The sequence below is a fragment of the Macrotis lagotis genome, chromosome X, assembly GCF_037893015.1.
Source record: "Macrotis lagotis isolate mMagLag1 chromosome X, bilby.v1.9.chrom.fasta, whole genome shotgun sequence".
In the NCBI taxonomy this organism is placed as follows: Eukaryota; Metazoa; Chordata; class Mammalia; order Peramelemorphia; family Peramelidae; genus Macrotis; species Macrotis lagotis.
In genome coordinates, this window is record NC_133666.1 from 271,480,154 (window position 1) to 271,495,138 (window position 14,985).

Consider the following 14,985-nt stretch of genomic DNA (forward strand, 5'->3'; position numbering starts at 1 on the left):
CCACCTAGCTGCCCCCCCCACTACTATTTATTATATTTTCTTTCTCTTTTCACTCTGTCCCTCTCCAAAAATGTTTTGTGGGGCAGCCAAGTGGTGCAGTGGACAGAGCACTGGTCTTGGGGCCAGGAGGCCCCAAGCCCACATTCCACCCCAGAGAGCCAGCAATCACCCAGCCTCTTGGTTCCAGACAGGTCACCTTTTAGGTGACCTAATACCAGCATTGTACAAAAAGTAAAAAAGAAAGTGTGCTATATCTGACTATCTTCTCCTATGATCTTCCCTCTCTTCTATCACCCACATCATATCTCCCCTCCCCCATCCCCTTTCTCTCCTTTTTCTTCTAGATTTCTGTGCCTTATTAAGTATGTATGTTGTTTCCTTTCTGAGCCATTTCCAATGAGAATTAAGGTTCCCTCATTCCCCCTCACCTTCACCCCTTCCATACCATTGCAAAAGCTATTTCTTGACTCTTTTACATGAAATATCTTATCCTATTCTACCTCTCCTTTCTCTTTATCCTAGTACATTTCCCTTTCACCCATTGACTCCATTTTTACAATATATTATATCTTCAAATTCAACTCTTTCCTGACCCTTGTCTACATATTCTCCTTCTAACTTCTCTAATAAATGAGAAAGTTCATATGTTGGCCTGGGCTTTGTGCTTACTGTGGCAGAGTTTTCTTCACTGATCTTCCCATGCAGGAACATATGCAGTTCATCATTAAGTCCCTCATAATTTATTCTTCTCATCCATTCTCTCTATGCTTCACCCAAGTCCTGTACTTGAAGATCAAACTTTTCTGTTCAGCTCTGGTCATTTAAACAGGAACATTTGAAATTCCCCTGGTTCATTGAAAGGCCATCTTTTCCCCTGGAAGAGGATGTTCAGTTTTACTGGGTAGTTGATTCTAGGTTGCATTCCAAGCTCTTTTGCATTCCAGAATAATATATTCCAAGACCTATGAGCCCTTAACCTTAAGATTCTTTGTGATCCTGACTGTAGTTCCATGATATTTGAATTGTTTCCTTCTGGATGCTTGTAATATTTCCTCTTTGACTTGGTAGTTCTGGAACTTGGCTCTAATATTCCTGGGGGTTATTTTTTTAATCACTTTCAAGAAGAGATTGGTGGATTCTCTCAATTTCTATTCTGCCCTCTGCTTCTAGGATATAAGATCAATTTTCCTGTAGAAATTCCTTAAAAATGAAGTCAAGGCTCTTTTCCTGGTCATGACTTTCAGGTGGCCCAATAATTTTTAAATTGTCTCTTCTGGATTTGTTTCTCAGATCAGTTGTTTTTTCAATGAGAGAATTCACATTTTCTTCTAGCTTTTCATTCTTTGGGTGTTGAATTATTGAGTCTGGATTTCTTGCCAAGTTGTCATCTTCCTTTAGCTCCATTCTACAATTGAAGGATTTGTTTTCTTCAGAGAGCCTTCTTGTCTCCTTTCCATCTAGCCAATTCTTCTTTTTAAGGCATTCTTCTTCTTATTAACTTTTTGGATTGTTTTATCCATTTGATCTAAACTGTATCTCCTTGTATCTCCTTGACTAAACTGCTGACTTTGTTATCATGCTTTTCTGGCATCTCCCTCATTTCTCTTTCCAATTTTTCCTCTACCTCTCTTACTTGATTTTTAAAATCTTTTTGAGTTCTCTCATAGCCTGACCTTGGAGTCTTTAGATGCAGAAGCTTGGACTTTCTCATCTTCTGAGTGTATTTTGATCCTTCATGGGACCAAAGTAATAGTCTATGGTCAGGTTCCTTTTTTTTCTGTTTACTCATTTCCCCATTGTGCTTCCTGAGCTTTTGAGTATTATTGGAACACAAGGTCCTCAAGGTCTTAGGAGAGACTCTGACTGCTCTCCTGCCTGTGCTCTGATCTGGATGACCACAAGCACTCCCCTCTGCCCTGGGGCTATGAGGAGAATCACTGCTTTATGACAGACAGTATGGGGGGCCCAGACTATGATCAGAGTCTGAATATGGTCAAAGCCCCAGAGTCCTGTCCTAGGGACAGAGGAGAGACCTAAAAATTCTGCCTCCACTCCTTTACCTTCCATGGGCTGAGCACTCTGGGAGCAGCTTCTGGGCAGCTCCCTGCTGGGTGACTCCACAGGTCTGCTTCCGTTGCCTGGGATCTGGGCTGCACTGAGGGCTGCGGCCATGCTGAGGTGGGGCATGCTTGCTTGGGCTTTGTGGTTGCAGAGGTTTCCCCACTGATCTTCCAAGTTGTACTTGGGGATCCCTGGGGTGACAGGTCAGGAAACTGCTTCTGCTGCCAAGAGCCAGTGCTCCCAGGGACCCAGGTACCCTGTGGGCTATTCCCAGAAGACTGAAGCTCCTTCGCATCAGGTGCTGCTGCCCCTCCAAGCCCATGGAACAGGGCCTTCCCACAATCTTCCATGTTTCCTTGGGCTGGAGAACTGCCTCACTGGATCTTTCTGTCTATTCTGTCTCTCAAAAATTCATTCAGAGTCATAATTTTAGGGTTTTTGGAAATTTTGGAGAGAGCTCCTAGGAAAGGCTGTTCTCCTGCTACCATCTTGGCTCTGCCCCCAAGCTTCCTATCCCGAAATTTTTGTTTTATAAATGAGGCTGATTAAGTGAGATTCAGAGAGACTGTGATTTGTTATCAGTCTGCAATTAGTTTGTGACAGAGAACCCAGAACCCAACCTTGTTCTCATGATGCTTAGTCTGACTCTAGTTCATGCCATGTTGCCTAACCAGTCAAATCCAGGCAAGCCATTCAGTGTGGGATATTTCTATGTCAGATAATTGATGTAGGGGAATACCTGTATGTGGTTTCCTGAAGAGGTATTAATATTTTTTCAATGTAGTCTTGCATTTTTTGATTCTTTTTATGACTGATTGGTTCAAATTATGTGATGTATTTAATTTTTAACTCTCTGTTAATGTGGGGCTCTGCTTCCAGGGGGAAGGATATGCTTTCTCAAGCTTTTGTGGTTTTTGAAGCTGTTTCAGAGATACTTCTAGGGATATTCAAGTTTTCAATTTTTCCAAAGTCTTATGATCCAAGGAGAAGTTTGAATCACTCCCCTGGTCCATGCTCTGGTCTGGGGGGTGACCACAAGCACTCCTTTCTGCCCTGGAACTGTGAGGAGGGTCTCTGCTTCACCATGACCATAGGCTCTGTTGTGCTTCTGCTCCTCTTCTTGAGCCCACGGCCCCAGACTGTGACCCAGATCTTAGTATGGGCAGAGTCCTGCCTCAGGGATAGCAAACAGACCCTCATAATCTTCTGACCCCTCCCCCTGCTTATCATCCATGGACTGATAAAACTTGAAGTAGCTGCTGCTACTGATTCAATGGCTCCCAAGACTTAGGGTCTGTTCTGGCTACAGAGGCCTGGGCTGCAGAGCACTGCACTCCCACCTGGTATGGCAGACTTTTCCTGCTGACCTCCCAAATTGTCCTTGGCAATCTTTGAGATGAGACATCTGGAATCCAGTCCTGCTGCTATGGACCCGGGCACCTTACTTCTTGCTCCTGGATTGCTGGGACCCAGCCATGCTGGCCTGCCCTCCACTTTCACCCCAGCGGGTACAGAAGAGCATTTCCCTGGATCTTCCAAGTTGTCTTGGACTGGAAAATTGTTTCACTCAGGCTTTTTGTGGGTTTTACCACTCTAGAATTTGTTTAGAGTCATTATTTCAAGGAAACTGGAGAGGTTTGGGGAGAACTGGGGGAGTCCCTGCCTCTTCTCTGCCATCTTGGCTCTGCCACCTGAACATCCTCTTTCAAGGACAAAGAAGGACATTCACAATGAAATAGGGGGCTTTCAAGCATTCCTGATGAAAGAACAGAACTGAACAGAAAATCTGATTTTCAAATATGAGACTCAAGGGAAGCATAAAAAGTGAAATAGTAAAGGGAAATCATAAGGGACTTCAGATGTCTAACTGTTCATATTTCTGTAAGGGAAGGTGACACTGATAACTCAGATGAATTTTCTCCACTATTAGGGCAGGTAGACAAGGCACAGATGGGAGTTGAATATGCAGGAATAATATATTAAAAAGATGGAGTTAAGGGGTGAGAGAGGAATGCACTGGGAGAAAGGGAAAAGGGGGTAGAATGGGGTAAGTTATTTCATATAAAAGAGGAAAGAAAAAGCTTTTACAATGGAGTAGAAGAGAAGAGAGGCAAGGGAGAGTGAATGAGTCTTATTCTCACTAGAATTGGCTGAGAGGGAATTATAGATTCACTCAGCTGGCTATAGAAATCTATTTTACCCTAGAGGAAAGTAGAAGGTGAACAGGGATGGGAGAAAGGGGAGGTTGATGGAAGGAAGGACTGATCATGGGAGGGGATAGTCAGAAACAAAACACTTTTGAGCAGGGATAGGGTGAAAGGAGAGAGAATAGAATAAACAACAGTTGGGGGGGGTGGAAGAGGAGAAATATAATTAGCAATAGTAACTGTGAGTACTGGGCCTATACCCTGAAGAGATGATGAAAAGGTGTAAAAACATCACTTGTACAAAAATATTCATAGCAGCCCTATTTGTGGTGGCAAAGAATTGGAAATCAACTAAAGGTCCTTCAATTGGGGAATGACTTAGCAAACTGTGGTATATGTATGTCATGAAACACTATTGTTCTATTAGAAACCAGGAGGGGTGGGAATTCAGGGAAACCTGGAGGGATTTGCATGAACTGATACTGAGCGAGATGAGCAGAACCAGAAAAACATTGTACACTAACAACAACATGGGGGCTATGATCAACCTTGATAAACTTGCTCATTCCAACAGTGCAACAATCAGGGACAATTTGAGGTTGTCTGCAATGGAGAATACCATCTGTATCCCGAGAAAGAACTGTGGAGTTAAACAAAGATCAAGGATTATTACCTTTAATTTTGGGGGGAAAAAACCTGATATCTTATTGTTTGATCTTGCTATCTCTTATACTTTACGTTTCTTCCTTAAGGATATGATTTCTCTCTCATCACATTCAATTTGGGTCAATGTATACCACGGAAACAATGTAAAGACTGGCAAGTTGCCTTCTGTGGGGGGTGGGGGGTGGGGGGAGGGAGGTAAGATTAGGGGAAAAATTGTAACACTCAAAATAAATAAAATCAGGGGCAGCTAGGTGGCATAGTGGATAAAGCACCAGCCCTGGAGTCAGGTGTACCTGGGTTCAAATCTGGTCTCAGACACTTAATAATTACCTAGATGTGTGGCCTTGGGCAAGCCACTTAACCCCCTTTGCCTTGCAAAAACCTAAATAAATAAATAAAATCTTTAAGGATAAAAAAAATAGTAACTGTGGGTAAAAATATTGAAACAAGTTTCTTTGATAAAGAACCCACTTCTCAGATTTAGAGAACTGAGTCAAATTTTTAAAAAATGAGTCATATATAAATGATCAAAGATATGAACAGTTTTTTGAATTAGGCTATCAGTGCTATCTATGGCAATATTTAAAAAATGTTCTAATTCACTGTTGATTTGGAAATGCATATTAGAATAATTCTGAGATTCTATCTTATACTGATTGGATTAGTTAATAGGACAGAAAGGGAAAATGACAAATGTTGGAGGGAATATAGGAAAAATGAGACATTAATGCACTGTTGGAGGAATTGTAAAATGATTCAATCATTTTGTGGAAGAGTTTAAAGCTTTACACAAAAGACTATAAAGCCTTTGACCTAGTAATGCTATTCCTAGGTCTGTACTCCAGAAGAGATGAAAAAACAGAAAAGAAAAGGATTTATATGAATAAGAATATTCATAGTGACTCTATTCTGGTGGTAAGGAATTGGAAATTGAGGTGATACTCATCTCTTGGGGAATGGTTGAAAACTGTTATGTGCTATGATAAAATGCTATTCTGCTTTAAGAAATGATGAGCAGGATGCACTGAGTAAAACTGGAAAGAATTAAAATGAGCAGAATTAATATGAAATGGACAGTATATAAAATGATAACAATATTGAAAGATAAATCACTTGAGAATGATTTACCTTTTCTCAGCAGACCTGTGACCAAGACAACTTTGAAAGACTTATGATAAAAAATGCTATTCATTCCCATAGAGAGAGTTCATAGTGTCTGAATACAGATTGAAGCATACTTTTTAACTTAATTTTTTTGTCTATTGTTTTTTTGCAAGGCAATGGATTTAAGTTACTTGCCCAAGATCACACAGCTAGGCAATTATTAAGTGGCTGATGTCACAAATGCAGGTTCTCTTGACTTCAGGACCAGTGCTCTATCCACTTAATTGTTCTTGAGATTTCTTGTTTTGGGGGGAGGGGACATGATCTTTGTTTTCTTTTACAACATGACTATTTTGGAAGATTGCACATTTTTAACCAAAATCAAATTACTTGCTTTCTCAATGCAGGGGTGGGACAGAGAAGAAGGAAAAGTATTCAGAAGTCTAAGTTTTAAAAATGAATGTTAAAACTTGTCCTTCTGTGTAAACAAGGAAAAATTAAATTAAATTTATTTTGAATGCTTATTATTTTTCAAGGTACTGAGTTATAATAGGTTCCTTGGAACTAAAATGCAATGTCTGCCCTCAGGGTGTTTAAAGTCAGGAGTGAGTTTGGGCTTATGATCAACATTTTCTTCTTTATAAGTAAAATAACGTTACAGCACAAAGGCTGAGTGAGGGAGGGAAAATATGAGAGACAAAATCCTCCTGCCTCATCAAAATAGATTTTAATATTAAAACCCTGTTTCTTCTCTGCCATAAGTGTACATTAAAAGGATAAAAAGTTGGGGAAAAACTGCCTAAAGGATACATGATTCACATTTTATATCCTGACTCGAAAGGCTCACTGGATGTGCTCCAGGCCTCATACAATGGAACCTCCTCCATGTCTTTCAAGGATGCCACACACTCCCAAGTTTATAGACTTATCTTATGGAGGAAAGGAACAATTAAATTCTCCTGCTTTCCCATAATAAACTTTCCCTGTGTGTGTGTGTGTGTGTGTGTGTGTGTGTGTGTGTGTGTGTAGAGACAGAGCACAAGGAATTGTGTAATCTTTTCACAGTATTTCTTTATCTCCTCTTTCCAGTTGATATATTGGAGAACAGTCCGAATCCAAATAGCACACATAGATTTCCAGCCCAGGGTTTGATGATGCAGCAGAGCCCCAGAGTTCTCAGCTCTCACAAGGGCATGACTTCAAACGCCTTGACATTGTCTAGCACATTCTTAGGCAGGAGCACCTCTCAGCCTTCAGTCTATTATTGCAGTGTCAGTTGGCTCAGGATTTCACAGGCTCCCTTCAGCCAAAAAGTATTCAAGGCCTTTGTAGATAATGGCCTTGCCAAGGAAGCCTCAGACCAAAACAAAAGCCTCCCACTGTGGAGTGGCTGAGGAGAAACCAATTGGAGCAGGATGAGATCATGTGTACCCCTTATTCAAATCAACCTCGCATTCTCATTGCCCAGTCTTCATGCCATTGAAATTTCCCAGCCTCTGGCTTTTGAGGAAAAAAAGCAAGGAATTCCTAACTAAGCCTTGAACTGGGTGACTTCTCTGCTAATGGACAATGTTTTGATTTTAATGAAGATAAAGCTGATCTAAGGAAAGGCAGTAAAGCATTTGAAATGCCATCAACTCTCCTTTTCAATTTCCCCTGTTTTTTTTATGATGATTGTAACAAGGAATATCATTGTGGGGCTCTCTGGTTGTGGCACAGGATGGTTCTGGTGAAAGCTTCTATGGGGTTTCTCCTAGCACTTTTTTTCCTGGCAGACAAATATTCTTCAGTGAATTTAGAAGTCAGGACCCCATAAAACTAGAAATATTATGCATGTAAGGTCTTTCAAAGTAAGGTGGACATCTAAAGATCCAATTACTCCAAATTTTTGGTTTAAATTTCAAGTCAGGCTATTAGGACTGAAGTAAAGATTAACCAGAGTATACAGAAATAGAAGAGACTTGGGATTCCATTTAGTCCAACCTTCTCAAAGAAACTAAGGCCCAGAGAACTTTAGTAACTTGATCATTTGTCCAAGGTCAAACAGTTGAGGCTGGGTTTGAAACAAGCAGTCCTCATATTCATGTATAGTAAATGACTTTGTTGTTTGGTTAATGGTGTCCAACCTTTTGTGATTCCATTTTTGAGTTTTCTTGCAAAGATAATGGAATGATTTCCTATTTTTTCCTGCAGTATATTTTACTTATAAGGCAACTGAGGCCAACAGGGTTAAGTGACATACTCAGGGTTTCATAGCTAGAACCTGTCTGAGGCTAGATTTGAACTCACAAGATTAGTCTTCCTGACTCCAGTCCTGACAGTAAGTGACTACTGTAAGACAAGCATAGTATTTTGGGGGAATTTTGCTGAACAAAAACCAGATACTTTCTGCTGAGATCTGTTTAATCTTTGTTATTGTTATTATTTATTATTATTATTATTATTACTTAATATCCCTGATAGCTATCTCTAAGGTACACTATTTAATGTTCTTAGGGTCCCTTGGTAAATGGCATCTTCTATTATAACTCCCTTACTAAAGTCTACTTAATTTGTGAGATTTCTGTACTCTAAGATAGACTTGTTGGAAACTTACAAATGAATGAGATGTCTGTCTAAATAATACAATGATTGCAAGAAAGCTGAGGTATTCCCAAAATGACTGACCCATTGACTCAAGCCTTTTTAATTTAAATAAAATACAAATTTTATTGAAATTCAATAGACCTAGATTTATTTTAACACAAGTCCTTGAAAGCCTCTTTGAAAGGTGAGGTGTGGAGAAAAAGGATCAAGGGAGAAGTGTGCTGGGGAGGGGTATAGGATGAGGAACAGTTACAAATACAAGGACAAGGTATAAAATACTATAAAAACATCTCTCTCAGAATAAGCCCTTTCTATTCCCCTTTCCCAACCCTCTTAAACAGTGTGCATATTTCAGAGCATATTTTAACATCATGAAGATATACAGACTAGATCTGCTGTTTGGCCATTACTAGTTTCTTAATTTTGACTAAATATACACATGAAATTCAAATTCAGCAGATTACAGTGTATTAGACAAAGAAAGGACAAAGAGTTTGGCTGGCACTAGATAGCTCTATGAAGAATCTTACTGAACCAGTCCTGTAAATGGAATGTGAGCCTTAGAAATACTTGAGAGCAAGGCTGCTCTAGCCTTTTGATAACACCTCAAATTCACTAAATTAGCTTGGTCATTTTTTTTAAAGCATCAAGCACCTTTCTTCCACCTAAACCTAAACCTAAATTTAGGCAAAAGAAGATAGTTTGGTTCCTTCTTCCTCCTCAAGCTCAACTATGGATTTTTTTTGAAAATTATTTGTATCTCTTATATCTTTCTGCTTAATTCACACCTACAAGAAATCTGAATATTTGGAGATGGTATTTTCCATGAAATCATTTTGCTGAAAGAGATTGTCTGATAAATTAGAACACTTAGAAAAACGTCAAAATGAAAAATTCTTTGGTGAAGGACAAGGATGTCCTTTTTCAAATAATAGACAGATAATAGGTGATTAGAGACACCTGAGTATTTCATGCAAATTGTCTTTCTACTTGGTAGCTATTAGAACAATAACTAGGGTAAGGAAATTGGACTTTGTTGCAGAACCCTAAAATTTATGAAGAATGGAGGATACCTACAGTAGTCCGTCATAGCTAGGAAAAACAAACAAACAGCAAGAGTATCACCTAGTTAACAATGAAAATTAATTAGAATAGAAAGTTACCATCTGACTTGGAACTGAAAATTTCCTGAATGTGTGCCTTCCCCCTATTAAAATTTATATTCCTTGAGAGAGGGGATAGCTGGATTTTCTATTTGTATCTCTAGTGCTTAATATTTGTAAGTACCTAATAAATGCTTTTCATGGCATTTCTTTCTCCCTACGTGAGCTCCTCTCATGCTTGTTGTTGGTTTTCCAAGAATACTTACCTTTCTTATTATCTAGGTTTCCTGCCACTTGAACCAGGCACACAAATGTCTAGATATTGTCTTGAGCCAAGTAGATTCTAAAAAGCTATGATTTTATTGAACTACGTCACATTGCACAGATATATTTTCAATCTCTTCTTTTTCTTGTTAAGTGCAGAAATTTCATAAAGCTAAGTTAAGGTCATAATCTGGGGGCTAGGAACTTTGGCTCTTTATTCTGGCAACGTATCCCCCATTCACAATGTTAGCAGTATTATATAATATAATTGAATCTTGTGTCTTTAAAATTTATGGTATAAGAAAGGAATTGAAAACCAAATCACAAATAAAACTAGGTAATCATTTAAATAAAAACATTAGCAACATTTTAAAATAAAATATTCTGTTAGCCAATCTGCTCATACAATTTTTAATATAATTAGTAGATTAAATGTATATATATTTATGTATGTATACACACATGTATATACGTAATTATACACATACAGAAACACATATATACATAAATTTCTCTATACATACATAATACATGGTTAAAAAGACTGTAAATCTTTTTAGGAATCTACTTTTGTTGTTTTGCTAATGTTTAATTTTTAGTCATACTTCTAAGTATACTCAATGAATTACTGTTGTTTTAGGTAACTGTCATTGTAAGGTAAATCCAAGGACTAATGAAGTCTGAGGTCATATGCAAAGTGAGCAAAGAAAAGTTTTTTTCACTTTTACCTTTTTGTTTTTAAATATGAAAACTTAATATACCTAATTGATATTAGTTTTTATATTTAAAATTGATGTTTATTTTAATAGTGGATAGTGCTGGTCTTGAAGTCAAGAAGACACACACGCACATCCATACCCACACCCACGTAGACAGTCAGACAGACACACACACACACACACACACACACACACACACACACACACACACACATATATATACACTTGCACAAGTTACTTCAATTCTTGATGCTCTAAGCAATTCTATTAAATTCTAGATTCCAAGAAAAGGTGCTACCTGCTGACCTGCATTAGAAGAGGGAATTTCTTTACCTGGAATTCTTCTATCAATGAAATCATAAGACTAAATCTTTAATAAAATATCAAGTTGGGAAAATGGAAATTCTTATTAATCCCCAAATGTGACATTTGGTTTCCTCTCTGGTTGAAAATGGAGTAGGACTTCTGGGTAGAAAGAATAGTTAATCATATACTTTATATGATTTGAAGGACTTAAGATGTTACCTTGATCTTAAATATTTCTTTTACTATCCCCCCCTTCCCCCATTATCTGAAATTCTAAGGTTGAAACTTTGTGCTTTTGGATCAGTAAGCATTCTCTTTTAAAACACAAACACTCTGTGGGAAAATTGAAATGTTGCCTTGATGTGAATTAGGATCATAGATACAGAGCTAGAAAGGGATCTTAAGTCTTCTAGTCCAACCATCTCATTTTATAATTGGGGAAACTAAGGTTGAGGTTAATTAACCCAATCAGTTTGATTTCTGCCTAAGAGCTTGCTAAGATTAGAAAACTGAGGTTCTAAGAATTTTGAAATGCAAGGGACATCAAAAGGAAATGGTAATTTTGGCATAAAAGGAAAGCTTGTGAAGGGAATGATAAGGAGGAAATTTGTAAGCAATTATGAAGTACCATGAAGGTATATATGGGATGTTAATAGGGGCATAAGGGGTGTAGGAAGGGTAGATGGGAGAGCATGATTAAACTTCCTATTAATTCTAGTAGAGGTATAGATATAGAAATATTAGGAAACTGGGTGAACTTGAATCGGAACACCCTGAAGTTGGGGTTTTGAAGATACATCTGCTATTGGCTTTTTTGTTTTTATTTGATTTATTCTTACCTAGAAAAAGGACCAGAGAAAAATTTTGGTTGACTAAAACTCCTTCTTGAGTCTGGTCAATTGAATTTTTACTACAGTAAATCATCCTGGAAGGAATATAGTATCAATTGAACAGATGTTTTAACATTTGAATGAATTTTACAGTAGTAGTTCATACATAAAGCACATCTCTGACTAGGTCTTAATAAACACCAGTGCTCTATCTCCAGAATCAAATACAGAATCATCCTCAACATTCAAAGACCTTCCTATCTTTCCAGTCTTTTTACACCTTAACCTTCCTTCTCCCCATATATGTGTTATCCAAAAAATGTTGATGTTCCCGCAGAAAACATTCCACCACCAGATTCTGGGTATTTTCCCTTGCTTAGAACACTAATCTGTCTCATCTCCACTTTCTGGTTTCCTTCAAGTTCCAGCTTGAAACCTCTCCTGATCTTTCTTAATACTGATGCCCTTTCTCTATTGATTCTCTCTCATTTATCCTGTATGTCTCTTTGCACATAATTGTTTTCATGTTGTTTATCTTATTAAACTATGAGCTCCTAGAGCAGGTGCTATCTTTTGCCTTTCTTTGTATTTTGAGCACTTAGCTCTTAGCATTTAGCCACATAGTAGGCACATACTAAATGTTTATTGACTAATTCAGTTACTGTACTGTACATCTATTCATTTGGGGTTACTGTTTGCAGCAGCTGGTGATCTGGTTAACTCTACTTGCTTCAGGAAAAAGATTTGAAAAGAAAACAAAAGATAAACTTGAAGTTAATTCTACTTGCCTTAGGAAAATGACTTGAAAAGATAAAAGATAAATGTGGAGCAGTAGCTTCTTGCTGTTTGCCTATTTTCAAACACAAAATACTTTAAATATATTTCTAGTGATCTATTTACTTGATATATATATGTGTAGCGCATGCACCGGGAACATCACTTTTTGGTGAAATCTTATTATAAAATGGAGTTTTTGTCTTTTATAGAATATAAGAATGTATTTAGAAAAATAATCCTCAAGAAACAAAATAAAGAAACACAAAATAGAATAAAATAGAAACCCTGTTTTAGCTTTTAGTTTGGATCAGGCCTATACCAAGAACTTCTTTGGGCTGCCTTAGAAAATGGGAGTTCTACATCCATCAATAATGAAAGCTAATTCACAAAGGTGCAATAGGTACTTCTTAGCCATTTACCAACCACATCCCATTTTTGGAAATTCATTTCAGCATATTCTTCACACTGCATTCTTTGGGAATAAATCACATCACATTTGTAAAGGAACAGATGAAATTAAAACTTGTTTTTAAGTGCTTTTTTTGCTACCATGAAGTTTTTACATTGATTCTTACAGCTCAAAAATGCAAGTTCATTGTGTCCATGAAAGCTTATAAAGCCATTCATTCAGTGTGCTTATTTTCTAGCAGTGCTTTTAATCTTGATTCTTATCTCGGGATAGAATTTCAGCTGGGTAGACCTCACTTTCTAGACACCCTGGGAAATGAACTTTTTCATGTACAGAAATTGATCAAAAGGCTACCTGCTGGATGACCTTGTTCATTTTACTTTTTGTCTCCTCTGTGTCATGAATCCATGTTACAGAACATCCTCTCCCTTGAGCTCAGTTGTGGATGATGGGAAGTGATCCAAGCAAGTGAACACTTTCCTGGCAGGTACATGGATTTTCAAACTCTGAAAATCTAGATTTCCACTGGGGTCGGAGAAAGTAAGTCTAACTTGTATATTTTTTGAGGAAAAACAAAACAAAACATGTTTCCATGAGCCTGATAGCATCTTTTTTTTTTCCATTCCTGAAGCACATTTGAATAGGTTGTCCTTCCTATTCATAACACTTTGTGATCTTAAATTCAATCACTCAGCAAAAATGAGTAATTGTTTAAAAATGTTTCCTGATACTTTACAAATATAAATTTATAGTTGTCTTTGGGTATCATCCTTGATCTGTTTGGGGTTTTTTTCTGAGTGATTAATTCCTTGATGGAACACAGGCATGTGACCATGAAAATGATAAAGATATTTAAACTTTTTCTGGTCACGGATTTGAAGCAAGCCTGAGGACAGATCATTGAACAATTGTTATTTTTCCCTCTGATAAGGAATTTCATTTTTCCATCTTCTTCTTTAGTGGCCTTTTGAAGAATCCAATCTGTAAAGAAAATATAAAATATAAATATAATTTTTTGGTGTCAAGATTTAGGAAATAAATGTTAATAATGACATTAATATATGATATACCATATTATAATTATAATTGATAACAATAATATTATAATAGTGTTACTAGCATTTTCATTAGTAAGGCAGAATGGTACACAGACCATGTTACAAGACACTCATGTAACCTGAGACCTTTGCTGATTAAATCAACAAACTCTCTTATACACAATGAAAGTGTTTGTCTCAGGGAATTCTGGGCCCCAACTTAGAATGGACTTTGAGATGGTGGGATGGTAATTTTTGGTGGATGAGGAGTAAAAGTTGTAAATCCTTTAAAAGGTGATAGGAAAATTACTCCAGAATTTTCTTCTTTGATCCATAAATCTCCTCTGAGAAGTCCTTCCTTTCACGCATACTCTCTGTGTCATCCTGGATCCTAGGCAACATTTTTTTTTAGGTTTTTACAAGGCAAATGGGGTTAAGTGGCTTGCCCAAGGCCACACAGCTAGGTAATTATTAAGTTTCTGAGATTGGATTTGAACCCAGGTACTCCTGACTCCAGGGCCAGTGCTCTATCCACTGCACCACCTAGCTGCCCCCACTAGGCAATTTTTTTTTTTAAGAAATATAAACAATTGGGCAAATTAGCTCTAAGTAGCATGGAGTATAGAATGCCAGGTTTGGAGTCAGAAAAACCTCATCCTCCTGAATTCAAATCTGGCTTCAGATATTTACTATCTGTGGGACCTTGGTCAAGTCATTTAATCCTGTTTGTCTCAGTTTCCTCTTCTATTAAATGAGTTAAAAAAGGAAATGACAATGTTTGTCAAGAAAACCCCAAAGGGGTCACCAAGAGCCCAATGTGACTAAAAAAAAACCACTCTGAGCTAAAACAAGCAGAGAAAATATTTTCTAGCATTCACAGAGGGCTTTTCCTCCCAGAGAGTTCCTTACACTACTATTGAAATCACAGCTGAAATCTGAAAAATTTGATTTAATCATTTATTAGAAATTTTTTATA

The 14,985-nt window shown here is 37.6% G+C and overlaps 1 protein-coding gene across 1 annotated transcript in view; it reads right to left on the bottom strand.

Moving 5' to 3' along the window:
• Window positions 1–9,314: 9,314 nt before the first annotated feature.
• The window catches only part of ITGA1 (integrin subunit alpha 1), a 191,129-nt gene continuing 185,458 nt past the window's right edge, over window positions 9,315–14,985 (bottom strand). Inside the window, exon 29 of the mRNA XM_074208716.1 lies at window positions 9,315–13,953. Coding sequence (XP_074064817.1) covers window positions 13,909–13,953 — 45 coding nt within the window. The 3' untranslated portion in view covers window positions 9,315–13,908. The remainder of the gene's footprint in view (window positions 13,954–14,985) is intronic.